This window comes from Podarcis cretensis (genome assembly GCF_951804945.1).
Source record: "Podarcis cretensis genome assembly, chromosome: 14".
NCBI lineage: Eukaryota > Metazoa > Chordata > Lepidosauria > Squamata > Lacertidae > Podarcis > Podarcis cretensis.
Window position 1 is genome coordinate 55,356,148 of NC_137183.1, and position 27,972 is coordinate 55,384,119.

Sequence of the window (27,972 nt, forward strand, 5' to 3'; positions counted from 1 at the left end):
TGAAGTGGCCGGGCAGGGAGGGGCCTCGGGCAGTCCAGCTCCAGGCACCATCTGTGCAGGCCCCTCTGCAGCCCAGCCGGCCAGCTGCCTGCTCCACAGCCTCCGCGGCAGAGACAGAGGGGTGGAAGGAGAGGCAGTTCCAGGCCACCACCATGCATGGATTGAGGCTCTTCTGCTGCTGCGTGGCCCCGATCCTGCTCCTTGGGGTGCGGGCAGGTAAGAGGCTTGTCCTACCCCCTCCCGGGTCTCCCTCCTGCACCCCTGGCCTCTGCTCTGCCCTCCCCCCTTTGTAATGGGCCACAGCTTGGTGGCACAGAATCTCTGGGCTGTGGGTGGCCCTGGCAGCGTTAGGCAGGGGCCGGGTGGGTGTGCAGGAGGATGTGGGTGCCTTTCAGCCTGTCCCCCTGGGAGCCAGCCAGGCATGCTGTCTCTGGAGAGGGAGGGTTGGAGGGGGGGCAGAGCTGGCAGGCCTCCTTCACCACCCCCTGCCAGTGCCCAAGGAGCCACCTGAGGACAGTTGCAGTGTGGACTTGCTGCTGGACCACCTGGCCTGCACTGGTGGAAAGAGAAGGTGACTGGCTGGCTCCTCTCCGCACCAGAGTAGAAGGTTGGCTCTGGGGCGGGCATCCTGCCACTGCTGTGCTGTGCCCTCGTGGTGCTTTCAGCTTCCCCCCTCTTTTGGGGACCTGTCGGTGGAGAGAGTGTGTGCCTGCCTGCCAGCGTTCCCCTTGGTTGCCCTTGAGTTAATTTGGTCTCTCAGGCTGGACGCTATATGCCCAGCTGCCACAGGATGGCTAAGTATGGAAACAGGCGTGTAACTGGACCCCCCCAAGCCCCCTCCCTGCCATGGCCAGCTCAGCTGCTGCCTCCTCGCACTGTCACGGAGGAGCCAGGGCTGCGGATTTGCCTCCTTTTAAGGACATCCTTTGTCATTCTCAAGAACAAAAGGGACTAGTGGGGGGCTGGGGATCCCCCTCCCCTCCCACTTTCTGTGGGGCGCGGGGTGCCCTTGCTATGGCTCTGCTGGACCTTGTAGAACACACACACACACAAACATGTTGAGCCCCCAAATTGCACCTGGTTTGGAATCTGCTCTGGAGCTTGATGGTGACCCTCTCTTTGCCCCCTGGCAAAGGTTCCTGCTATCTTGAGGGCTCTGGAAGTGGGCAAAGGGCACACAGAGCTTCCTGGTGACCCTGGTGTCTGCATCTGAGCCAAGACCTGAGCTGATGCTCACCTGCAGCTGGAGCCCGGGTGGAGCAGAGAAGCAAGGCCAGGCACCCATGAGGACCAGCTCTTTCAGTCTCCCTCTGGACTTTCTGTATCCCAGATGATTCTCCCCTCGGTATCTTGGGGTGTGCCATCAGGTCACACTGGCTGAGCCCATTTTGCCCTTGTCTGTATATTGAAAACAGCTTTCAGGGTGAGTGTCCCTGGCTTGGGGGCCTGTTGAGGGGCTGGGGGCTGGCAGGAAGGCTGGCAGGGCCTCTTCCCAGGCCAGTGAAATGCTCTTGAGATGCCCTGTCTTGCTCCCAGGAATACCCTTGGGGGGCGGAGATGGCCTTCTGGGTTGGCATCCTGGCTTTAGAATGCCCTTCTGTATGGAACTGGCTTGCCCTGCACAGGAGTGCCATTTTTTTGGGTGCCCCACGAAGACCTCCCTGTTTGCTTGGTGTTTTGGATAGTAGACGGGTGTTTTCAGAACCGTGCTTATCCTGTCTTTAGCTTTCAGGGTTGGTTTTTGTCTTGCTGTATTTCGTTATGCTTTATTGTTAGCTTGAAATTGTATTTATATGCTGTGTGAATTGATTTTATTCACACTTTGTTCAGAGCCCTAGAATTGTTTGATGAGAGGCACTTAAGGAATGTTTTCAAGGAATAAACGCCTGTGGCCCTCCAGCTGCAGGGATGCAGGGGGGGGCTGCCCTACCTGAGCTACCTGCATTACCTGGCCTGGTGCTTCTGCAGACAGTGGGGAGGTGAGAGGGGATGAAATGGAGATGAAGGGCCAAAGCTGCCTTCTCTCCTGGTGCAATTGGGGGTGGGCTCCTGGGCTTCCTCCTCCAGCCAACAGCAGCCTCGCTTTCCCCAGTGAGTACCCAGGTGGTCCTGCTCCGTGCCTGACCCCCCTGGCAAGCCAGCCAGCCATGCCTTTAGCTTGAGTCTGATGGAGCGGAGTCCCAGGTTTGCACCGTTCTCTGTTCCTAGTTGTTGTGTTTCGAGTTTCCCTTCTGAGGAAGTGTTGTGCATCGTTTGTGGAGTATTGAGAGGAGATGGGCCTGAGGTGCCGCTTGGCTCTGCCGCTTCCCAGTTCCTCTGGTGCTGAGGCAGGAAGGGCAGCGAAGACTTTGCTCTCTCCCTTGGTTCTGGCAAAACGCTCCCTGCCTGTATTTCAGAGGCTGCTGTGACTTTCAGGTTCTTGGAGGGTCTTTGTCAGCAGTTCCATCCTCCTCCGCCTCGCTGTATCCGCTCTCCCTGTTGACTCAAGGTCCTTTCTGGTCTTGTTTGACTTCATTTTCTGCTGGGAGGTCACATTCCTGGCCAAATGCAGCCCACCTGTGGTGGCAGTTGTTGGGCTGAGACTCCCACCAGTCCTGGCCAGAGAAGATGATGGAAGCCCAGCAGTGTCTGGAGGGATTGCTCACTCACCTCTGCCTCTGAGCTTGTTCTTTCCCACCTTCTTGCAGAAGAAGATGGCTTCTTCCATCACCTGCCAACTTCTCTGCCCTTTTCAGCTGCTCAATTGGGTTTTACCTTCACCCAGGTGCATGGGCATAGCCAGGATTTTTGTTCGGGGGGGGGGCAGAACCGAAGTGATTGGTCAGTTGGTTTAGTATTTCTATTGTTTCCTTGATCTAGGGGGGTAGCTGCCCCCCCGCCCCTCGGCTAGGCCCAAGCCCAGGTGTTGGCTGACTCATCCAGCTGAGATCTGAAGCCCTTCCCTTCATTTTATTCCCACCTCTTGCTTAAAACAGAAACAGCTGGATTTACCTTTATGGAATAATCTCAGATCCTGTAGCAATGCACAAGTTAGTAAGAGCTGGGATGTTTGCTGCGTCACTAGGCTCAGCCACGGCCCAGGAAAGATGGGGCTCTCTTTCTGCCTTTTGAGAAAGCCACGATGCCTCTGGGCTGCAAAGGCAGAGCCCTCCCCCATAACAGTCATGGAGCTGCTTATATCTGGGAAGGTCTTGGCTGTTGCACCCCTAATTCCAAATGCCTCTTGCAATGGAAGTGACCCTCCCTTCCCTTCTGCCTTCTCTTTGGAGAACTTTCGAGGCCTAATACCAACTTGCACTTCTGACCATGGATTTCCTTGCATAGTAACTCGGAAGCCCAATGAGGTCTGAAAAGGAAAGGGCTGAGGGGGCTTGACTGGAAGGCAGTTGGAAATTGAAGTGGGAGGTGCATTTGTGATGCAGCCCAAGTCCAGGAACCTCCTGTGTTGCAGACAAGTTTGCAGCTGGCTGCCCCCCTCAGCCTCAAGCTGCAGAGAGGATGTCTGCAGAGACCAGTCAATGGAACCTGAGCAGCCCAGCAGGCGCAAGGGAGCTATATTTATCCCGCCTGGGGTTACCCAGCCACAGCCAGTAATAAGCACTGGGGCCTTGGCATGGCTGCGAAGAAATCCAGGGCTCCCAGGTTTCTTTTACTGAGGTTTAGAGGCCGCACTGCAGGTGCTCAGTCAAGCCTGCCGAGTCTGCGGGAGGGAGAGCCTGTAAGGGGGGTGGCAGCCAGGCAGGGCCCTAGAGAGAGACTGGGCAGTGGGGAGCCTGGACCCTTGTCGGCTCTCTGCTGCTGCTTGTGCAGGAGCTCTTTTCCACAGCATCTGTCGTTCCCTCCCTCCCTCCCCTTGCTGGGATGGTCCAACAGTTTCCACTTAGGAGAAACAGGAGCTGTGTGACTTCATCATGAGCGCCTCGGTGTGGATTGCAGGTCCTCTTGTATGAAACAGAAGCAAGTTTCTAACTTGGGTGCTTCTCCATGCCCTTCCTCTTCATATTCTGAACCACAGGGAATGAGTGAATGTAAATAGACTTGATCGTTGCAGGATTTGGGGTTGGTAAGAACTGCTTTTTGGGTGTGTTCATGGAACAAACAAAGCCCCCCCCCCTTTGCCATTGATGTACCCAAGCAAGGAAGGTGGGGTCTGTGTGCAAGAATTGGGGCACTTTCTGGTACTACCTTTGTCTAGCAACCAGAGTACTTTTGGAGGGTGAGGCCTGTAAGGCAAAAATCAAGAGAGCTGGACCTACTAGTGCAACACATACTAACAGGGTTCTGGGTAGCTGGCAATGAGAATGTGTGAACATCAGCCAGTGATCAAAGCCAGCAGCTGTGATCCCAAAGTCCCAGGAGAACAGGAGGCAGGATTTCCGCCAGGCGCCTCCTGCTTCCCCATTCTGCATGCATCTCTTTTGCATGAGGAAGCTACTGGCCGGTGGCCTCCTGGCCAACCAGTGTGCTCCCAGTGTTCTTATCTACAAGGAAAACTAAACAGGATCCCCCAGAGTTTCACTTCAAGCAATGGTTCTGCCACTGCCCATCAGCCAGCAGGCTGCATCTGGCAGAGCTGAGCTGGCTTTCCAGAGAGGAAAATGCCACCCCCCAAACTGCAACTTGCACTGAAATACAGTATCCCCCTTTATTTCCTTCTAACTTATGAGTATTTTACACTGCTCCCAAGCAAGGGAAGTTGCTGGATTTGGAGGTTCAGCTTGTGGCGGCCACCAAGAGTGCTTTTGGGAGGGTGAGGTCATTCTTCCAGACATTTGGCCCATTTCCCTCTATTCCAGAGTCAGGGAGACAAAGGCTCAGCCTCCTGGAGGAACTGAACTTTGCCCTTTCCTCACGCAAGGATCAGGTTTGCCTTGTGTCTCTTCCATCCCCAGCAACAGCTACAGGGCAGAATCACACAACCCAAGGTCACCACCAGCTTCACTGGAACCTGAGAACACTTCTTTTTAATTTGTTCTTTAGAAAACAAGAAAAGGTTTCAAATATTATAAGCCAAGGAGACGTATGTGCCAATGCATTAAGTGGTACTTTCAACTTTTCTCTTCTACAGCATGAAAGAGTCTGCTTTTTTTAGGGGCCATTGCCTCTTCTCTGCCCCCCTTACAATAGCTGTAGACGTGCATATGATGGGGACATTCATTCCTTTCCTGCAGCAATACTCCAGCTGAGATAGTCATGTGGCACTTCCTTCTTGCATTGGCTTACAAATCACCCAGCGGGCCCTTTCCCTGCATATTTTCATTTTAAGATTGCCCACAGTTAGCACAGAAAAGTGAGCATCATAGAAGTAATCACTAATAGGCTTTTTTTTGGGGGGGGGGGTTTGCATGCTTTCACAAGGTCCCTAAATTTGCACACACCATCTGCAGCGCAAACCTCTCTGTTTAGTGGAGGAGCTATGCGACTTCATTTACTTTTGGAATATGAGACCACTGTGGGAACTTCATGAAAGGAGTCCTTCATTGCACTAATAGGGCCGACTGTGCCCTATTCTACAGATATATCCCCAATGTCCACTCCTCTTTCTCTCTCTCTGTATGTGTCTCTCTTTCTCCTCCTCTCTCTGCACCTTCTCTTAAATATTTCACCCAAAATCTACAGTATTTAGCCGCCTACAGCAGCAAGGCCATCAAACAGTTATTAAAAAGGTGTGGTACCTCTTAAAAGAATTAAATCACAGAATTGTAGAGTTGGAGGGGACCCTGAGGATCGTGTAGTCCACCCTCCCACAACGCAGGAATATGCGGCTGTCCCAAGTGGGGATCAAATATCTTGGATTTCAAAACAACCTCACATTTTGCCTGTGCCCAGGGGTAAGTCTTGGCGACCTGCCTGCCCCTTTGGAGGCCTAGCTGCTCACCAAAGGATGTGCCAGCAGTGCAGCAGCCGCAGCACAGAGAAGGGGTGTGTATTGCATGTGTTCTCTCCTGGTAACTTTCTCCAGGCAAGGAAAACGCCTTTCTTGCTTGGGCAGCCAGCTGGGCATTTAACCAGGTCTGCAGTCCATCCACTCTTCAAAGCGGCAGCCATTCTGAAGGACTGAAGAAAACAGGAGCGATAGCAGGTTTAGAGCTGGGCTATTTTCAGAGGCTAGGAGGAACCAGGGTGGGAGCCAGGAATCTTTTCTCTTTGCCAGGCAACAGTGCAGATCTATGCTGCTCAAAAGTTTGCACCTTTGATTCGGGACTTGCGGAATCCAGCGTTACATTCCTTGGCCTCCCGCCACTCTGCATTTGGCCACTAGAGGGTGCATCTTGGCTGCTGCAGTTTCGCAGAGGTCGGCAGGACCAGGGTCTTCTTTTTAACCTGGGACATTGCTGAATGCCCGTGTGCTACGTGTGAATGCTGAAAGGGAAAGCAAAAGCACGTGCATCCCAGGCAGGTTTACACTCACTGGTTCACTATTGTTCTGAACAAGACCAGCTATTCCCACTCCCTTCGCCTGGCAGTAAAGGACCATGAGGTGCTGAGAGCCATCTTCAAATATCTTGTCCCGTGGAAGATGGAGCAAGCTTGCTTCCTGCTGCTCCAGAGAGGAGGACCCAAATGGATGAATTCAACTTGCAAGGAAGGGCATTCCGAGTAAATATTAGGAAGAGCTTTATCAGGGGAAGAAGTGTTGGACAATGGAGTAGATTCCCTCAGAGGTTGGATGGCCATGCTTAAGCTGAGTTTCCTAAATTGAAGGGGGTTGGACTAGATGACCCTTGGGGTCCCTTCTGACTCTACAAGTCTATGGTTCTATTATCTTGGAGAGGGAAAAAGGGGGGCTTGCAATGGCTGGCTGGTGGGCACCAAGTGCAGAGCAGAGTCCTGTCTCTTCAGTTCTCTGCAAGTGCCTCTGGGGTTGCTCTGTTCTGTTGTCCAAACCAAAACAGAAGGGTAGGAGTCCTGACCCAGAGGCTGAGTAGCTGCAGGCCTTGCCATGTTGGGGCCCCCAACCAGCCAGCAACTCCAGGGGAAGGACCCCTGGGGGTCCTGGTTGCTCCTGGGGTGGCGGCTAGTGTCCCTCTTCTGGCGTGGCAGCTGGCTTCTCATCAGGGTGGATGACACTGCCCAAAGTGGCCCCAAGCTCTGGGTTCCAGCACACATTTCAAGTCAGCCTAAAACTTGCCAGACTTGCATGGTGACTATTGCAGAGCAAAGCGGAGCTCTCTGCCAGCCAACCATGCTCCACGTGCCCAGCGGCCTCACCACTTCTCTGGAGGGATGGGGCTTCCAGCATTCCCAGGGCTGCAGACAGCAAGCAGGGCCTCTTGCCAGAGGCAGGGTGGGAAGAGGGCCAGAGGTTTGGCTCAGAGCCTGTCAGGTGCTGGGAGTGCCCAGAAGGCAAGGGATTTCCACCTCCGCAGGCATGGAGGGAGTGCGGGTTCTCTGAGAAAATGGAGGACGAGGAGGAAGGGTAACAGCCAGGCCCAGCAGGCAGGAATCACACAGGGAAGAGCAGACACCACTTTGCGGGGCTGTCAAAACAGCAACAAGGACAGGTGGGAAACTCCCTTTTGCTTCCCCATCACAGGTGGGCCTTTGACCTTGTGAGGGTGATGGGCTGAGTGCAGAGGGAGCACTGTGCTCAGATGAAGGACCCCCAAGGACCCTCCCAGGGGCCAGGTTGGCTGCTGGTCCTGACAGGAGGGGGGCAGTGGCCAGAGCAGAGTTATCCAGAAGCACCACAGAGGGCAGCTGGTGGTTGGGGGAGCAGAGGACCTCCTGGAGGGGAAGTTGCTGGTGGGACAAGAGCTATGGCCATCCTGCTCTACTATGGGGCAAACGTCACACATTATTTCTAGCTTGCTGTGGAGGGCTGGCATCCTCTTCTCTGCCCTCTTCGTTCATCGTAGCCCTGCCTTGTGTGGGCATTAGGTGGGCACCCCTCTTCCTCTCCCATCACAGCTCTGTTGGGGATAGTTGGTTACAATGCCTGGAAAAAGTTTGCTCTCTAGGCTGAGCCACTGTTTCGTTTGTTTTTAGATGTATGCTGATAAAGAGGGCCAGATTAATGCCATCATGTCAGAGAGAACCTGTGGAAGGCTGTGGCTTGCTCTTGGGGGGTTCTGTTTGGGCAAACCCTGGAGTCATGTGCTTGCAGCCGAAATCTTTGCATGAGGTGTCTAGGTAGCTGCCTGCCGGCTGACAGGACGTCACTCTCTGGTTCACCTGGCTGCTGCTCTGCCTGCTGCCGTTTGGTGGGACTGGTACGTGTGTCTGAGGCTTGACCCTGGACATCCTTTGCTTCCTAGGCCACAGAGACATTTTGTTGCTTGCGACTTCGCCACCCAGAAGGCTCCGTCACCACTTCCTCCTGCAGGGTCCTGGGCTGGAATCTGCCCTGCCACAGCAGACTCGGCATTCTTGACGTGCTCTCAGTGGCTCTCGGCGTCCTCGGCTCCCTTAGTGCGGCACGCATACAGTACTGTATGGCATGTCCAAGAGGCATCCCAGGGTGTCAGCTTACAACAGGCTTGTGCGATGCGTTGGAGGGGCTCCTGCCCCCACCTGCCACCCACCCACCCAGCCTGCCACCTCTGCCCCTCACCCACAGGGAAAGGAATGAGGCCTCTCTCCTACATCCAAAGTCCTGCTGGGCTCCTCTCCATGGAGACACTTCCAACACCTTTCTCTGTGTTGTGGGGGCGACGGGGAGGCAGGGGCAGAAGCCATGAAGGGAGTTTCTGTGGTTTGTAGCAGCAGCGGCAGCACCCCCCACCCAGTTGCCGGTGGTATTTTTAGCCGATGAGGGAGGCTGCTTGGGTGTTAAGCCCATAACCTTCAGCCCGTTTTGCTGCAGAGCAAACACCCCTTAACTATCTGCAGGTCAGCAGAATTCAGTGCTCGATATAGTTGGAGGCCTCCAGTTTGGGGCCAGTGAGGGCAAGGAGGGTTCTTTATATAAGGCTGTGAAGGTCACAGGAAGTGAGGGGCCAGGAGCTCCCACCTGAGTCCAGCCCCCCAAGGGAACTCCTCAGGTCTTTCACCATTGAGGTCTCCACAGGGAACCAACCACTGAGGTTCTGCCCTTTGTTTAGTTCCAAAACACCCCAGCCCACCTGTCTCTGGGCAAATGCCCCATGTCTCTTCATGTACAGGTCTGAGCCCCATGGCTTCCCTTGCAATCATCCCCACAACCTCTTCCTGGGCAAAGCTTTGGTGGGCGGGGGGGGGGGAGGAGCAGAAAGAGGAGGAACCCCAGGCCAAGCGACACTTCCTGGGAAGAACCATGGACCTATGATGGTCAGAGGGCATCCCTTTCGCATTTGGGCACACACTGAAGCAGCCAAGGTCTCTCTTTCTAATAAGCAAAAGCAAAGCATTGTCATTATGCTTACACCGTGGTGTTGTGCCTTTTATATTCTAATATAAGAGAGCCAGGCCTCTCCAAGGCAGGCAGGGAGGCAGCCTTCTGCCTTGGAGGTTTTTGAGCAGAGGTTGGATGGCCATCTGCCCTGGATGCTTGAGTTGAGATTCCTGCACTGCAGGGGGTTGGACTTGGGGTTCCTTCCAACTTTTCCATTCGATGATTCCAAAGCCTTTCAAAGAGGCTGGCCAATGCTTGGGGCCTGGGGCCTTCCCCCAGTTGACAGGGGTGGATGGCCTTCAGCTACATGCCCTGCACAAAGGCAAAAGCTTTGCATGGGCAAATGGGACCTGCCCCCTGCCATCCGGTGCGGAGGGAGAATTATCCCTCTAACTTGCTGCTGTTTTCAATGGAGGTCTGCTGAATTTCAGGCATCCATTTCAGGTCAATAAGAAATGGTGGTGGGTGGGAGGCTCATGGAGAGCACAAGTGACCCCTTCTCTCTCCCTCACACAACTCCTGGGATACTGGCCAGATTCACTCACCACTTACCCTGGCGCAGGGACCCTGACTTGGAGAAGAGGGAAGTAGACTCAGTCAAAGCAGCTGGACAGTTGAGACCTGTTATGGATGGCATAAGGGCTGTGTTCCGAATTCAGCTCATGTTTTCCTGCAATGGCAACCGAGACACAAGGAAATGATTGGCTAACCTGAACTACTGGTTCACACTGCTTACTAGGGAGGCCGCCCCAGTGTCTGGGGGCAACTGCCATTAGGAGCATAGGAAACTGCCCTGTACTGACCCACTTTGGTCCACACTGATTCCCTGGCTGTGGCTCACCAGGATGTCCACCAGCCCAGCTAGAGATGCCGGGGATAGAAACCGGAGCAGGTGGCTCCCTTGTTCCAGGCTGGCTCCCTCATGTCCTTCTGTTGGCAGGTGAAGACTGTTTTATTTCAACAGGTTTTTGGGAACTGACTAAGGTTTTTAGAAGAAAGGGCTTTTAATAGTGCTGCATTTTCCTATCTGCATTTTAGAAGATTTCCTTTCTATATTATTTTAATTCTATTTGAGTTTAATTACTTTTAACAATTATCTTTTACATGTTTTTAGCCTTTTGTATTTTGTTGGTGCTGTTTTAATTGGTGTAAGCTGCCTTGAGTCCCGGATTTGGGGGAAAGGAATAATAATAATAATAATAATAATAATAATAATAATAATAATAGGGCTCTTCAGTATTTGGGCTGTGCTCTGTGGAGTGGGAGTGAGAAGGAAGATGCAATACCAGTAAAGAAGAACTTTCATTGCCAGCATTTGCATCCAGACATGTGAAACATCCCACAAGGCTCGGGAGATTTTGTGAGTCAGTTCCCGTTTTCAGCTCTGCCTGCGCTGTTTGGAGAGAGCCCTGCCTCTCTCTGATGTACCCCTGCCAGCATGTTCAAACCATAGAGACTGATCTGGGTTCACACACAGAGAGGCAGGTGGGTTTGGACTCCTTAACTGTAAACTAGCTACTTTGGAAGGATCCGTGCCATCACATCAACGCAAACGTGAGGCTGGCAAAGGAGGCAACCGACCCCCATGGCCTCTGTCTCCTTTTCTGTCCAGCTTTCCTTAGCCCCCAACAGAAGGAAAAGGGAAGCAGGAAACCTCTGGAGCACAGAAGATGAACTTTTGAGAGGAAACACAAAGTGTTTGGTGATTCCTAGCCTTACATGGTACTTTGGGATATGCTAAAACCTTCAAAAAGTATTTAAAGGCAGCTGCTTTCTCCCTCCCAAGCTGTTCCTCTCCTTCCTTGGCTTTTCTCCTTCTGTACTTGTAGCCTAGGAAGGCAGGAAGCCCAGCAGAGAGAGAGGGCCAGCCGGCCGGGGCTTAGGCTTGCTCAGGGTTTGCCTGTGTGTAACCCAAGCTATATTCCCTCCAACCAGCATCAGTTTGCACCCAGTTTATTGATAGGAGCAAGAAAAGCAAGCTGGATTCCAAGCCTGGTAGTTGGGACAGGGTTAAGAATGTATTTATAAAAGCCTCCTCAAAATGCGCATCAGTTTCAACATCCCTTTAATAGGAAAGGGAACAGCCTGGCTCTGCCTGCACCTTTATGCAGAGCCACGTGTGCAAATCGTGTGCCCCGAGTGAACCACGCAGGCCGTTTTGAGGAGGGAGGCAGGCTGAGCACAGATCAAACTGACTGACCATGTTCTGACTATTTAGAACTGCAAGTCTCTGCCCCGGATGGCACAGAAGACTCTGCCACCTTTGCCGAAGGAGGCTTGTTGCCCGGAGACCCAAGCCTGGCAGAGAAGGAGAAGCTGCTCTATGGAGACTCTGCTGCTGCTGCTGCCACCGCTGCCATCCCACCTGGGACAGGAATTCCTTTCCGGCCCTTAGACAGCCAGGAGGAAGCCAGCACAGGTGTGGAAGGAAGCCCTCGTGCTGATGGCTCCACTGAGGCAGCTGCTGAACTGGACACCAGCTCCTTGGAAGATGAGGGTCTGAAAGAAAAGGAAGCCCCTGTTGCTGAACCACAGAATGCCCCCGACAAAGGGCATGACACGGATGGGCAAAGGGAAGCACCTGAGCAATATCTCGCCGTCAACAAGGAGGATGTTTTGGCTGGAGAGGAGGCTGAAGAGAGTGAGCAGGCCCAGTCAGAGGGAGTTGCCAAAGATGCTGCCCCAGGCGGAAGTGGGGCCCCCTCCCAGAGCCTCCTTCAGCCCCCTGTCAAGACCAGAGAGGAGCCGTCCTCTGCTCAGGAGGACAACATCACTGCTGACTTGGGCAGTGAAGATGGAGCTACCTCTGTGGAAAGACACTTTAGTGATGGCTCCCCTGCAGTGAGCACCTTGGGGGCACCAGGCAGGGCACCACAGGAGCCCCACATGTTAGAGGGGCAAGAAGAGTCTGAGGAAGAAGAGGACACCAGCCCCCGTGAGGAAGAAGCAGAGGAGGAGACAGCGGATGGTCCTGGGCAGCTTGATGCAGAGGAGGAGGAGGAGGGAGAAGAAGGGGCTACAGTAGCCAGGGAGGGGGATACCAGCCTACAAGAAGGAGAAGGTTCTGATGAAGATGAGTCTGAGGAAAGAGAAGATTCTGAGGAAGATGAGGCTGAGGAAGAAGACAATTCTGAGGAAGAGGCGGCTGAGGAAGAAGACAGCTCTGAGGAAGATGAGGCTGAGGAAGAAGACAATTCTCAGAAAGATGCAGCTGAGGAAGGAGACAATTCTCAGAAAGAAGCGGCTGAGGAAGAAGGCCCTCAGTCACAGGAAGATGACAGCACAGTGGAAGCGACAGAAGAGGGTGCTACTGCCTTGGCAGGAGAAGAAGCCATGGCCCATGGAATAGGAGGAGGAGGGGAAGAGGGTCCTGCCCCATCAGAGAGAGAGGGGAGAGCAGAGGAGGGGGAAGAGGGGACTTCCCCAGGGAAAGGCATGGGTGAAGTGGAGCCAGGAGATCCCAGCCTGACATCTGACCCTGAGGTTGACACCCACCTCCAGCATCAAGAGGGAGGCCCCAGTGAAGCAGAAGCAATGCCCACTCCTCCCAGCAATGAAGACACCCTTGGTGGTCACCAGGAGGCATCCTCTGAGCAAGCCCACCCAGCCCCGCCTGCCACTAGCCCAGCACCTCACAGCCACCCTCCAGTTACTTCTACCGCTGGTCAGTTCACCTGGAGAGGCTCCAGCCCTCTTTGTGCCATATTGTAGGGCTAAATAAAACAGCTCCCATACACAATATTCCCAACAGACCTACCCTGGCTGTCAAGCTACCCCCTTTGCCCCCTACCCCAGTGCCTTTGCTCACCAGCGCAGGACAGTGAAGGGGTGGGAGTGAGGAGAGAAGCAGCTGCCCAAGAAGCTTCAGAGAAGGGTTTGGGTCGAAAGGCATTTTGCATTTTTAAGAGCAGATCTAAAGAAAGCAAGGGTGGTGGGCCTCTGTCCCTCTAGGTGTTCTCACTGTTTTGCTATGTGCTTCTACATTTTCTCCCCTTCTGTTGGATGCAAAATCTACAGTGCCTTTTTTGCTAGTTTAAAGCCTCAGCTGTATGGGGTAGGTTACCAAGTGGTCCTGTATGGGTTGTGGTCTAGAGGCAACCAGTTCAGCATTTCTGCAGAAAATACTGTATTTTTCCGTATATAAAACAATATTTCCCCCCAAATTTTTAATGTTTAAAATTGGGGGTCTTCTTATACATGGAATGTTTAGAATATTAATTTCTTAATTTTGGAAAAATACGGTAATACAAAACCAGTTCAAGTTTGCTATAATGATGCAAAAATCCAAGATCTCTATTATGTCAAATGGTCTGTGGGTTTTTTTAATTCAGCAAAGCAGCAACCTGAATAATAATTTTTATATAACAATAATAATAGAATGAAACATGCAAACAAGATGCTGTACAATAATGGTTGACAGACTTGAAGTCTTGAAGTCTAAGGATAATTTTAATTCTCTGGCATGTTGCCTGAAGGCCTGTCACTTGGAGGGAGGGGGTTCCTGAACTCAAAGGGATTTTCTCCAGCATACTGTATTGACAAATAAGCTAAATAAATTCACCACGTCGATTTTAAATCCACACAATGTTTTCCCCCCAAACTGCACAAAGAAAGCCCCCCCCCCCGCCCCCCGCAGCTTCGACCAGTAAGGTTTGAAAAACCCTCTAGAGGCAATTAATTGCTGGCATAACTGTCAGGAGGGGGTGTTCCTTGGAATAAATTCCATGCCAGGAATGTTCATCTGATCACCTGCCATTGAGGGAGGGGGCAGGAAGCGAGAAGGAGCTTCCCTTTGTTAATGCTGCTCTTGAACACACAGCTGATGCCAAAGTGTAACCAGAGCTGTATCCAGTGGCTATTTGGGGACCAGAAAAGTCTTCTCTGCAGCTATCGGCTGCCTTGTGGGGTAGGCTGGGCTCAGCTCCCAGCTGGCACCACAGACCTGCGCCGCGGGGCCTATTCAGTCAGGCCCAGCAACGAGGCAGGGCTCCAGTGACTCCCAGTGACATGGGAAGGAATTGGTTCAGGAGCGGAGGAGGAACTGGGACAGGCATTTTGGACCACAGAGGCATGATGGGAGGATGAGACAAAAGGGAATCTAGTCTGCAGTCACACAACTGGGTGGCAAACTTTGTGGGCTGTTTATTAACATGTGACTGGCTGCATTATTATACTTCATGAAAGTTATATTCCACCCAGCATCTGAAAATTATGGATGCTGCCAGTTGTCTGACCATGTGGCCAAACACACTTTGTCAGGGTGGCACCAGGAAGGACCCCTTCAAGAAGCCTCTCACTGTCTAGGGGAGCAGCTGGACCCCCTGCCCCTGTTGAGGTGGAGTGTGAATTGCATCAAAGAAAGTGCATGGGCTTCCTGCCATGTAGCTGTATTTTTCTTCATATGTATAGCTTTTTCATAATACATTACAATAAAAAATAAGCCAATCTAAATGAAAACAAAGCATAAAAAGAAAAAGAAAGTACAAAGGTCTTCCCCAAAAGTAGAGCTTAACTCAGTGCTATTTTTCTAGAAAAAGAGGTGCCAAAACTCACCATGAACTCCTCCTTTGTTCTCTTATAATGTTAATGGTGCCCAACTGAGAGGTGCTAGAATTGAGTTCCAGTGAGTTCCAGCCGGGAAAAAGCCCTGGCTTAACTGTTGGCTTTCACAGAAAGGGGTGGACCCTCCCAGTTCTTACCTGGGAGCATCCCTTTCTTCTCCAGTCTCCCACCCTGGGAGATCTTCCCTTCTCTGATTACTATCACCTTCATGTGTGTATAATCCCAATCGTGGCCCAGAGTAGAGGACACACACACACAGAGAGAGAGAGAGAGAGAGAGAGAGAGAGAGAGAGAGAGAAGGGAAATAAAATAATAATAGAAAATAATAATAGATTAAAATCATAATAATAAAAAGAAGAAAGGACTAAAAAGGATATCCAGCTGTTCTTCCTTCTGCAGCTAAGCAATGTTTTTCCAGACTTCAGACCCAAATGTCTCAAATTCATTCATTTTCCTTTCCACACAAAAAGTCTAAAAGTAGATCTCTAATTAGTTGTCTTTGTTTACCCAAGAGTCTCTCCACTGTGGTCATATGTTAAAATAAATTTTTTTGGTTATTTACTTATTGTATATTCATTAATTTACACCCAGTTCCGTATCTTCTAATTCTATTTGCTATTTTCCATCCCAAAACAAAAACAAAAACCTTCCATTTCCACTTCTTTCATTCTTTTTCCAAGAGAAGTGCCAGAGGCTTGGAAGCTTTTTACTCTGAATTCACTCCAAATTGTGCACAGAATCATTTCTCTCTCAATTCTATCTCTGCCAGCTCAGGATGTCTCTTGATCTCTTCATCCATGGCTTCATTCCACTCCTCCAACATCATAACTTTGCCATTTGGCTGTTTCATTCCTCTAGACACCTGTGTGAAGGATTTATCCATTTCATAATCTGCTGCCTCCAACTTTACCATTTCCCTCTCCTGTTCTGGCAATCCTTAATCGAAATCATTGTCCAAAGCTTCTGTGTTTTCTTTAATTCCATTTTCTATGTCATCCTTCTCTGGTCCATTTTCATTTACCATTTCAACAAACTCAGCTCTGATCTCTTTTAATTGTTCATCCAGTAATTGTTGTAAGATGCCAACAGTCAACAGAGTTAATGCATCGCCATCCTGAATATTCTTGGTCTTCTTAATAGCTCAGTCTTCACCGTAAGATCTTCACTGTCTCTACCTTAAGGGCTTCAGTCTCCAATCTTCACAGCATTCCTTATTGAGCCACATTCTTTTCCCACAGTGGCATAGAAAATTTATTTTTAATTTGAAGTCAGCACTTTCATTGAGAAAACAAGGGGCATGCTTAGAAGCACGGCCCAGATGCTAAGTGTTAGGTGGGAGGCCTGCTATGCCGTCTTCTGAAATTCCCTGTTAGGCTCTCAAGTGATGAAGTTATTTTGCATTTTATAATATAAAACCTCAATCGACGGGAGTGTCAACTTGGTTTTAAAATGGTCTCTGTTCCAGTGTATCAACAAGTTCATTTGGAAAGGCCCTGAAAATGTTGCATGGCATACTGTCAGAGGTTATTCCTGTCATGAGAGACCCCCTCGCCTTGCCCATCATTGTGAAGTCAGGATGCAGCAGCATCTAAATTTAGAAGATTGCCCTCCGGCAGCTGCCAGCCCCTTAGCCCCACTTGGGAGGCAGGGTTGGGGACGGGGAAGGAATGCCTGCACAAGGGAAACCTCACTGCATGCCAAAGGCCTGGATGAGCACCATGGAAAGCCTCTTCCTTTCCCCTTTGGGAGCTGGGACTGAGCCCTCCTCCTCCTGGATACCTTCCCTGCAGGCCGTGATTCTGTCTCTGCTCTTTCTGCAGAAGAGGCGGAGGATGCCGGGGAGTCTGCCAGGAGGGACCGCACCCACATTGAAAGCACCTTGAAGCTGAAGGAAGAGAAGCCTGCAGATGACTATTCAGGTAGCAGTGGAAGGGGACAAGTTGGTGGTGGGGAGGGGGAGGATGCAAAGATGTGCTGGGAGAGATGGGCGCACACCCTGTGTGGCACATCTGCAAAGTAGCCCATGCTGCCTGACAGGGCCCCAAGCTCTTTCTCCAGAGAGGGCCCTGAGGCCCAGTCCATTCTGTTTTCCTACAGCACCCTCTCATATTGCATAGGACCACATATCTGTGCCTCCAGGATCTCACCACTGACCATCAGGCATCTGCTTCCCCTGAGCCTTATTCCTGGGCTTGCTCCCCACTCAGAAGCTTTTGTAGCATCACCAGCTCTCAAACGTTCCCTCTTCCAGCTTCTTGAAGGGGCCTGAGACCTCTTCTAGTGTCCTCTGGAAGAAGGACTAGCAGGCCATAGCAAGGAATGATGATACAGATGCACTTAGGAGGCTGCCTTCTACTGAGTCAGGCACTGTGGTCCATCAGGCTCCATAATGTCATCTCTGACTGGCAGCAGCTCTCAAGGTTTTCCGATGAGGGGACAGAAGGATCACTTTAGGTTCTCTTTTTCATTTTTCCAGTCATTATTTTGGTTCTCTGCACTTTGCAGCAATTTTTGAATTAAATGTTTGAATTAGAATTTGTCAGATTTTTAGTACGAATTTATCCCAATGAACCCATTTTTGTGCAGTTTTGACTACCGTGCACCTTTTTGCAAGCAGCCTCTCCTAATATATGCTTTTGTGTGTGTCCTTTTTCATTAATATCTTAATCTTCATACACACTTTCCCCGTATATAATGCATTTTTGTAAACATTGCTTGATTGGAGAACCTTATCAAAAAAATTCGGGTATGTGCAAATTTTGAAGGACAGCTGTGTTTTGGTTTGCACATGGTTTCGGAAAGTGTTTATCTAATAGACCTGCTTTTAAATGCAAACTGAAACAAATTTATCTTCCATTCCTAACCTGGATATAGCAGGGACTGAACCTTCGCAGTCTTCCACAACAACCCTTCTCCAAGTGCACAAACACAGAAACACACACACACACACACACACACACATGGAATAAACTGATTGATTTGCCTCCTTCTGGCAGGTGCAGGAGAGTGGGAGCTGGTGGCCCTCCATTCATGGTTTCTCTGGCTCTCCTGCCCTTGCTACTCCTCACCACTGGGTGTCCTACTCTGCAAGGGAAACCCCATTTTCAGAGCCCTCCTGGCTGGATCAGCAGTGCCATCCCCATCAGAGGAGAGCAGGGGAAGAAGCCCTGGGCTGGAGGCTCCCCTTTAAACCCCACCGCATGATGTGGGTCAGCTTTTCTTTCTGAGGCTGGAGCATCTTGCAAACACGGACTGCAGAGGTCAGATTCCTTGGAGGCATGTACCCAGCCTGCCAAAGGGGAACCCAAAACTGGTGAGCTGCAGAGGCGTCCGTGTGTTCTCTTGTTTCTCTGAAGATGAATGCCAGGTGCTCCTCTGCAGAGTGAGGAAACTGCCCCATAGGATCTGGGAAGCCCCTGGAGGGAAAGCAAAGGAGGTGGAGATGGGGGAAGAAGAGCAAAGGTGTTGCCAAGTGGCATCACTTATTCCTCCTGCCAGAAGAACCACCCCAACAGCCCTGCACACCAAAAGGAGCAGCCTCTTCCTATTTCAAGAAAACGTAAAATCCTCTCACACCTTCTTTGCAATGTTGTTGGTAAAACATGCGTGTGTAACAGGGGAAAGGCCAACTGGGAGAGCCGCCTGCCTCATACGCCTGCACATTTAGCTTCCGACTGCCACTGGCCACTTCACTGACCCGGCACTGGGTGCAAGGGGTTGTGGTGGTGGACAGGCCGGTCTGGTTTCTGCTTTGATATGTTCCTCTTGGCCTCTTCTCTCATTGCAGGCACACTGCAGCGGCTGAGGAAGATCTACCACACTTCTATCAAGCCCTTGGAGCAGTCTTACAAGTATAACGAACTACGGCAGCATGAAATCACAGGTGAGGGTTGTGCTCAGGGCACCACTTTTATGTTTTGATGGGCTGCCATGTTTCATGGCCAATCTTGTGAGGTAGGAGGGAAGTGGAGAGGCAGAACATTCAGCCCAAAGGGGTCTCATCTTGCACTGCAGCATTTTAGAAGGCCGTGGTGCTGCTGGAATCAGAAGTAGAAACTTACTAGCAGGACCTACAACAAAATGTTGCAGTGTGGAATGCTCCTGTTCTGGACATGCCCCCCTTCTGGATACTTCATTCTATTCCCCCTTCCACAGCATTCTGTAACCACTGAGCACTTTCTCAGTAGGGTGTTCCCCCCACCATTTAGTGTCCGTTCCCCCTAAAATTCCTTTCTCCTTTTGCCAGCCTCGGGTTTCTCCAGGACAGCCGATACATCTCTGGTCTGTGGACTGTGCTGGTCTTTCCATTCTCAATGTACTTTAAGCCCATGTGAAAAAGGCTAAGGAGAGCAGATGCCCTTTCAAAATCTCCTTTCTTGTAACCCGGACCAACGGATTCAAGTTACAAGAACGGAGATTTCAGCTAAACACTAGGAAGAACTTTCTGAACTTTCTGGTAGTAAGAGCTGTTCAACAGTAGAACAGACTCCCTGGGAAGGTGTGATCTCTTTCCTTGAAGGCTTTTAAGCAGAGGTTGGGTGACCATCTGCCAGTGATACTTTAGTTGTGATTCTTGCATTGTGAGAGGTTGGATTAGAGGTTGGGGGAACCCAACCTCTAGGATTCTGTGAAATCCATCAGACTGCAGAGGGGCTGAGTATGCAAAGAAGCCCCTAGCTGATGATCCTCCCAACAAAATTGGGATAGGATTTGCATGTTAATCCCTGTGGAAAAGAGGTCTTTGATGCATGAGCTCCTTCTTGTGTTACTGTGTGGATCATGAATCATGATTCCAGCCTCTTTCATAGGGCGGGGGGAAAGATCCGTTGGCGCTGCATCCTTCCTCGGAGAATGCCAATGCCCATCTTCAATTCTTGATTGATACCAGCCTAACCAAGCATCCCTTTTCCTTGAGCCTTTCCCTACTCACGTTGCCTTTTCTCTCCCCCTGGCCCTGTCCTCTCCTGCCTAACAGCTTACCCTGGACGCACCTTGGGCTCCTCAGCCACAGGTGGGTATGGCTTCCTGTCACTTGCATGTGAGCACGGCTCCTCTCAGGCAGCCTCTCTCTGCTGAGCAAGGAAGTGTCACAAGACATCTCCCCCACCTCCTTGCTGCGCCTAGCAGCCCCTCTTGCTGGACCAGAAGGAAAACGCACCCCTTGTGCCTCTTTGGTTGCCTAAGTTGGCTTCTGCACCATCACCAGTAGACCACCTACATGCCTGGCTGAGCTAAACAGGCTATTGTTAAATAACAAACAACAACAGCAGCAACTTATTACTATCATTAAATCTGCACGTACAGAAACAAACCAAGTAAATACCAATGCAAACTTAATATGAAATATACATACTTTTGTTTAGACAGAAAAGGGAGAGAGAGATACAAGGGGAGATGGAAAGGAGTACACAGTGTTATCACAGTGTTTCTAGTGATATTTGTGGCTCAGCATCCTCCTATATTTTGTTGCACCAATGCATAATGAAAGGGCTCTCTCTCTCTCTCTCTATATATATCCACTTGCCTGCCTTCCCTCTTACAAGGTCCATCAACTTTACAATTAAAACATTCTTTTGTAATCCAATCATTAAGTGTCTGTGGGGTGTGTGTGTTTATTTTTCTCCGATGATAACTAATTGTCAGATCAGAAATATGTTACTATTTCTCTATTACATGATCTCTTTTATATCCCAGAAGCCTCCTGTAATGCTCTCAATGCTACTTAATACAACTGCCCAGAAGGATTTTATCCTCCAGCATGGCCAAAATATGTGCGTAAGAGCAGCATGTGCAGCTTTACATTTCCAGCACATGTAGACCTGATTTAATCTATCCAGAGTAAGATACCAACTGAAAATGTTCATTAAAAAAATCTTAATGTAACTGAAGGGCCCTGCCATGGCCACAGCAGGGGCTTGGGCAACCCTGGAGAGGACTGGCATGGCTAAGAGTTCCCATCTGCTTGGACTGCTCCTGCTTTTGGAGACTGTGGAGGGTGATGGCAGGTGAGCAGCTTGTGTGTGCACTGTGATGCCTCACCCTACGCACTCTGTGTAGGTTGTGATGCCTTCATCCCTGGCTTGCACTGATTGCCCCAAGGAATGGCTGTTTAGGCTGGGCAATGTTCCTGTGAGCTTGGGGGCATGGGTCCAGGTAGTTATTTAAGAGGGGACTGGAAACTTTTCAAGGACACACCTGAGCTTTTCCTGCTTAAGGAGAAACAAAAAATCACCCTGTGGTATTATTGCTTTCCCCTTGCAGATGGAGAGATCACTTCCAAGCCGATGGTGCTATTCCTGGGACCATGGAGTGTTGGCAAATCCACCATGATAAACTACCTCCTGGGGCTGGATAACACTCCCTACCAGCTCTACACAGGTAGCACCTCTGCAGTCTTAGGCACCTGTATAACCTGTCCCTTTCTGCTAGGGATGGAAGGAGCTGTCCAATTCTGTTCTCTCAATTTCTAATTTTCTCAATCTCGAATCCAGTTCTCCACATTTTGCAGCAATATGGGAATTTATTCTTGAAAATTCATCAGCATTTTAGTGCAAATTTCTCCTAATCAACACATTTTATATGCAGTTTTGACAAATGTTCACATTTTTACAAGCAATTTCCCCTGCTCTAATGCATTTTTGTATGTCATTTTCACTAAAGTTGTCTTTGTTAGGCACTTTCTCATATATAACAGGTTCTTATAGACATGATTTGGTTGTAGAGGTGAATCACAAAACTTGGATAAGTGCACATTTCAGAGGATAGCTGTGTTTGTTATCATATTGTTTCGTAAAGTGTGAATTTGATAGATTTGGCTTTAAACATCTACTGAATTGAATTTCTCCTCCACCCTACGGCATAGGGGTTGTTAAAATCTCTGTAGCTAGTGTCAGAACGGACCTCTTCGTGGTCAGGGTCCAGCAAAATGAGCTCCCTGGTGTGCCCAGGCCTCATATGCAGAAAAAAGTCTCTGCCTTGGCCAAGCCAGGTATGAGAGGGAGGGAGGGAGGGAGGGAGGGAGGGAGGGAGGGAGGGAGGGAGAAGAAGAAGAAGAAGAAGAAGAAGAAGAAGAAGAAGAAGAAGAAGAAGAAGAAGAAGAAGAAGAGGAGGAAGCAGCAGCAGCAGCAGCAGCAGCAGCAGCAACAGTTTGTGCCAGCTGTGCTTCAAGCTCCAGCTTTTCCAGCTCAGCCCCATTGCCTCTCTGGAGTGCACCCTGCTTAGCAGGCCAGGCTAGGCCAGGAGACTCCCCATCGGGCTGGCTTCCCTCCTCAGGTGGTTGCCTGACTGCAAGAACCACAGTTGGCAAGCACAAGGGAACTTGCAATTTTCTGCCTTCCCTGCATGGAGCCAATTAGTTTGAGCAAGAGTGACCTTTTCAGTGTTCTCTCCTCCCCACCTCCTACCACCCTCTGGGGCTGGCTTCCTTTCTCTCTGATTCCCAATGAGCAAAGCTTTCTATTCAAATGAAATTTCTAAGCAAGATGAAACAAGCTCAGCAGTTTGGGGGTTCCTTTTCTGCATACGATGCTGAACAGCTTGGACCTGGTGGCAAAATGCTTCTAAGCACAGCTCTAGAAACTGCAGCAAAAATGTGGTCTCCAGAGTGGAGTAGGTTGCCTGAGCTATACTATCTTCCTTTGTGTCAGCAGAATGAGTGGTAGTGTTATAGCTACCCAGGTTTCTGCCAAACAGAGCAGGGAATTGCCCTCTTCCTTGCGTGTGGCAGAAGTTGGGACAATGAATACTGATTTGATAATCATTTAACATCTTCAAGAAGCTATTTATTTTAAGCCATCGGGATGTATTCTGAAGTCAGAGTCATCAGCCAGGAGCAAGGAATGAAAGCATTTGTCTGCTTAGCATAAGCACTGATAAGAGAGTTTTGGAAGGGACAATAGGGTAGTTTTCCTCTGCTGTGAACTTGTTGGGCTTTGAGGGAGCTGAGATTTTAACTGTTTTTTTGCCAGATGTGTGAGTGTGGCCTTTGTTTTGCTTTCTCCTTGAACAGGAGCTGAACCCACCACCTCAGAGTTCACCGTCATCATGCATGGCCCCAAGCTCAAGACCATAGAAGGCATTGTGATGGCTGCGGACAGCACACGCTCTTTCTCACCTCTTGAGAAATTTGGTCAGAACTTTCTGGAGAAGCTGATAGGGATCGAGGTCCCTCATAAGCTCTTGGAAAGGGTTACCTTTGTGGATACGCCGGGGATCATTGAAAACCGGAAGCAGCAGGAACGAGGTAAAGCCCTATTATGCCTTAATGTTCAGAGGGTCTTTAGGTGTTTCGATTTGAGCTTTTGGTCAACCACAAAATTCATATAGCATTGTCAATAGTCAAATGAGATATCAATATTTTTCACGTTATTAGCATTTACTGCAGTATGTACTGTACATCAGTTCGACTTCACAATTTGGCCAAGCTTTTGAATTGCATCCCTCCCCTTTTGAACTTTGCTTTCTCCATTCCACTCTAACTATCCACTCAAGGGATAACAGCAAATAGGATGGGGTTCTTCATGCAGGGCAGCTATACCTGCAGTCTTCCAGATGTTTCTAAACTACAGCTCCCATCATCCCTGACCACTGGTCACCCCAGGTGCTGCGGTTGGTGGGAGCTGGGGCCCAGGAACATCCCTGCCTTAGTGAAGCATGGGTTTCCAAAGATGTATCACTAAAGGTTCTGGGCAATCATTGTCATGTGCCAGATGTCAGAAAGTTCTTGGACTCTAATTTGATGTTCCTCTTCCCCTTACAGGCTACCCTTTCAATGACGTCTGCCAGTGGTTCATTGACAGAGCTGACCTCATCTTTGTAGTTTTTGACCCCACAAAGCTGGATGTGGGGCTAGAGCTGGAGATGCTTTTCCGCCAGCTAAAGGGACGGGAATCTCAGATTAGGATAATTCTGAACAAAGCTGACAGCCTGGCTACACAAGAGCTCATGCGAGTCTACGGAGCCTTGTTCTGGAGCCTGGCTCCACTGATCAACGTCACTGAGCCCCCCAGAGTCTATGTCAGCTCCTTCTGGCCCCTGGATTATGAGCCCGACACCCACAGAGAACTCTTCTTGAAAGAGGAGATTTCACTCCTAGAAGACCTGAACCAAGTGATTGAAAACAGGCTGGAGAACAAGATTGCTTTTATCCGCCAACATGCCATCCGTGTCCGCATCCATGCACTCTTAGTTGATCGCTACTTGCAGACCTACAAGGACAAAATGACCTTCTTCAGCGATGGAGAGCTCGTGTTCAAGGACATTGTGGAGGATCCAGACAAGTTTTACATCTTTAAAACAATCCTGGCCAAGACCAATGTCAGCAAGTTCGACCTCCCTAATCGTGAAGCTTACAAGGACTTCTTTGGGATCAACCCTATCAACTCCTTTAAGCTTCTTGCTCAGCAGTGTTCCTACATGGGAGGCTGTTTCCTGGAGAAGATTGAGAGGGCTATAACCCATGAGCTGCCAGAGCTCTTGGGGAGTATTGGCCTGGGGAAGAAACCCAGCGTCCTCTCCTGCGACACAACTGGCTGTGGCGAGACTCCAAAGAACCGTTACAAGAAACATTAGTAATCTGTTCAGTGTAACCACTCCTGTGTTCCTGTTGGTGAATGAGCTTATGTCTTATCTGTCCAAGAAGCCAAGGTCTGTTAACCCTTTGAGTGCCACACTGGCAAGAGCTAATATGCAATGAGGACTTGGAGTCACTGGCATCAGTGGCAGGGAAGTTGGGTGAGCCTACAGAAGAGAATAAAACACTGTGAATTCCTGATTTTTATTATCTAACCTGTTATTCTAAGTAGGAGGCCATGTATCGAGCTGAAAGTCCAATGGAGGGGCCATTTCTTCTGAGGCAGTCATAGGCCCTTGCATGTACTGAGCAAGCAGGGAGGAGGAAGGAAGGATGAGAGTACTGAGGGCGAAAAGAGGCTGGTCTCCTGACATTAGGAGAATCACAGGCATGGCCCTCCCTTGCACGCAATCTGTATGTAGTTTTTCCAGCTCCCTCTGCTGCACTTGGGATTGAGGACCACAGAATTCATCGCCACATGTATAACCAGCATTCTGCTTGAGACTCACAGCAGGCTGCCATCTCTAACTCTTCATCAGCAAGCCCCACCAGCTGCATCTGAGCATTCCCCCTGTAATGCGTTCAGTGCCCCTACTGCCCCATAACTGAAAGATTACAGACTGCTGTTCCTCTGGATTCTGCCTGGTCCAAAAGAAGGCAGCTTCCTACTCTCTTGGAAACCTGGTTCAGAAACAGAAATCCTCCAGCACACATCAGAATCCAAGCGGCTCCTGCAGAGGCCATTTGAAGCCGGGCCTTTGGGGAGTCTCATTTGCAGTGGAGGCTACTTTGTATGTGTGTACATGGACACAGAAACCTGCTGCTACAAGCTTAAACTTGTGAGTCTTAGCACTTCACTTGCTAGGACTTGGCATGGTGATGGGGCTGGTATCTGAGACCCAGGATTGCCAGGCATCTCATGGCCCTTTAGCGTCCTCTTGCTGCTGCTGCCGCCGCTGCCCTTACCCTTCCAGGTTTCTCACTGTGGGTTAAAAACTGGCTAGACTTTGCCTATCTTTTCTCTTTTATAGCTTCCCAGTTGTTCATTTGCCTCCCTGCACAACATCAAATTTTTGTGGTTAGCTGCAAATGGTTATTTCTTAAGTTAGAACAAAGCTCAGCTTTCTTGTATGTGAAATAGGAGAAGCAGTCCTTTAGGTAGCACAGTTGATGGCAGTGCTGAGCGCAAACTGGAGACATGAGGTTAGTGAGTGGTAAGCAGAGATGTCCAGGCCTTACACCCTGATAATAATATTCTCTGAGTGTGAAGGGGGCCTGCAGCAATTATGACATCCAGCCAGTTATCAGCATTGAGATAACATGCTGGCATGCCTTATTAATCTTGCAAGGGAGGTTCAAGAAAGGTATAATTAAGCAACCTGAGAAAGACAGAGGTGAAGAAGAAACGGTGAAGCAGATGAAGGTAGCATGATGGATTGGTTTACTTGCTTTCCCACCAAATAAAGTATTTGAAAATTGAAAGTTTTGAGGAAATGGACAGCAGGTGAAAATGCAGCTCAGCACCAGATAACAGCTAGGGGAAGAGTCAGCGCAGAGCAAAGCCCCCCACCCCACAATATCTTGGAGTTGCTGCTGCTGCTGCAACCTCCTCCTCCATTCTTCTCTTGTATGTTAGCTCCCTACCCTTCTCATATCACCAACTGCTTCCCACCCTGCAGTGCTTTTTCCCAATCAGATGCTCTGTTCTTGTAAATGGTCCTGCATCTGACTCTACAACTGGTGGAAGAGAAAAAAAGAAGTGTGCTGAAACTGCCTTGTTCTCTGAGGAAGCAGTGACCCCAACAGATGGGCCCCATGGCTTCCATTACCTTTCTCATCCTCACGTGTTGAGTTTCCCCTCTTCTCCTCTTCTGCCACTTGACTTTCTTGTTTTCATTCATCTTTCTTGCCTCCTTTCTTCTTATGCATCAATATATTACAGGTCATGTCCAATGAGACAAGGTTGTTTTCTGCAAGATGCGCTTAGCTTAGCAACTTGTTCAGTGTGGGGTGAAAGTCTGAAGTGACAAATTGGATGCAATGGCCACTCCCATGGTCTATAAGCCACAGGCACATGTGTCTTGTCCGCTGGCATGACTTTGAGGGCTGCTGAGGGGCAGTAGGATCTGGGATGACACCAGACACCCAACACAGCAGAAATTGCAATTTGGTGGTAGCACTGAAAGAAAAGGGAATCAAGGTGTGCAGCTGCCTGCTGCTTGCTGGAATGAGATGCTGGGAGGTGGGGAGAAATGCTGAGCGACAATCTTGTTGACCTGTGCTGAAAGGTGGCGATTCAGCCCAATGCACTGAATAAAACCCCCTGGTCCCTTGGGACTGAAACATCCCAGGGTTCCCCAGGTCCCGCCTTGCCCTCCTTCCCTTCCCCCACCCTCAAATCTACACTCAGGGTCTCTTTTGAGTAGTGCCCACTTCACAACAACATGTTCTGTTGGCACCTGACAATCACGTGGTATTTCAAGAACAGTGGAAACTCCAGCACCGAAAACTAAGTAGGTGATTTCTCTAGGGGGATTTTAGCCATTGACAGTATGGCTGAAATAGTTTGGCATCCACCTAAACTGGCACTGTCTGAGGATCAGCCAGAAAAGATGGTTCCAAGCATTACCAGTCTGTCTCTTCTCAGTCTTGAGAATATGCAACTTTGTGGGCCACTGATCGGGGGCGGGGGAGCCTGTGGACTTCTCCATTTGGTTAAATTACCAAAACCAAATCAAATCCACTGTTGTGTGCTTCTTTTGAACAGGAATTTGGACAGATACATTTAAAGGAATTACATAGCTGTAATATATTTCCAGTTAGTGGTTCACAATAATAATCTGTATTTGGAGAGACCATGTACATCAGCTGTTCTAATAAATTCTGATCTTTTCCAATCACATTCCTTGATGCTTTGTTTCTGTTGTAGAGAAGACATCTTTGAGCTGGTAGATAAAATAATTTGGGGTCCAGCAAATTGGTGAAAGGATGCTCTCAGATGCACAAACATGGTTAGTTGCTTTATTTACAAAAGATGAGCCAAGACCTGGCTTTGAGGCAACTCTTTACTTAATGATGACATTGTAAGCACTCTTCTCATCAAACTTGCAGGCCTGAACTTTAAAAACCCAAGGAAAGTGCTTTCCTGTTATACTGCTCTCCCCTCCTTTTTGTTCATTTCAGTATTATCCTATCAGGTCTACCAGAGGATCTGAATTAATCTTTTGACTCCATTAAGTGTGCTGCATCCACCTATTTCCACTATAGTTCCACCCATAGTAATGGGTGATAGTTGTCATAAATTGGGAAAATAATCTCTTAGAAGCACAAATCTCTTATTAACTGTATTTTGTTTCATTAGATTATGATTGTGGTCTGAGTTTTGGTGAGGTTACTAAAAGGGTTTCCCCTCTACAGTGAGGAAGGAGGAAGTCATTAGGGGAGAGACTTCAAGCTGCAATCAGGAAGTGGCTAAACCACAATAGGGTGCTGCAGAGATTCTTTCCTTTCACTCTGAATGGCTCAC

At 49.6% G+C, this 27,972-nt stretch overlaps 1 protein-coding gene across 3 annotated transcripts; it reads left to right on the plus strand.

Moving 5' to 3' along the window:
* On the plus strand, positions 1-27,348 carry SRL (sarcalumenin). Of its 3 annotated transcripts, XM_079953726.1 has the most exons (8): positions 6-216; positions 11,532-12,977; positions 16,696-16,794; positions 18,663-18,758; positions 19,851-19,886; positions 21,137-21,253; positions 22,884-23,117; positions 23,634-27,348. In XM_079953726.1, exons 1-8 carry the CDS (start codon positions 153-155, stop codon positions 24,443-24,445), a joined length of 2,904 nt encoding a protein of 967 aa, XP_079809852.1. In that variant the 5' UTR covers positions 6-152; the 3' UTR covers positions 24,446-27,348. The 3 variants fall into 3 exon arrangements, with proteins under 3 accessions (XP_079809851.1, XP_079809852.1, XP_079809853.1); XM_079953725.1 differs by lacking the exon at positions 19,851-19,886 and having other exon boundaries at positions 1-216; XM_079953727.1 differs by lacking the exon at positions 11,532-12,977 and having other exon boundaries at positions 9-216.
* The last annotated feature ends 624 nt before the right edge of the window (positions 27,349-27,972 follow it).

Excerpts from the sequence above, each read along its gene's own strand:
- SRL (XM_079953726.1), top strand. The coding sequence starts at position 153 with ATGCATGGATTGAGGCTCTTCTGCTGCTGCGTGGCCCCGATCCTGCTC. Across the intron at positions 217-11,531 it reads GCTCCTTGGGGTGCGGGCAG|AACTGCAAGTCTCTGCCCCG; the intron begins GTAAGAGGCTTG and ends CTGACTATTTAG. Across the intron at positions 12,978-16,695 it reads TCCAGTTACTTCTACCGCTG|AAGAGGCGGAGGATGCCGGG; the intron begins GTCAGTTCACCT and ends CTCTTTCTGCAG.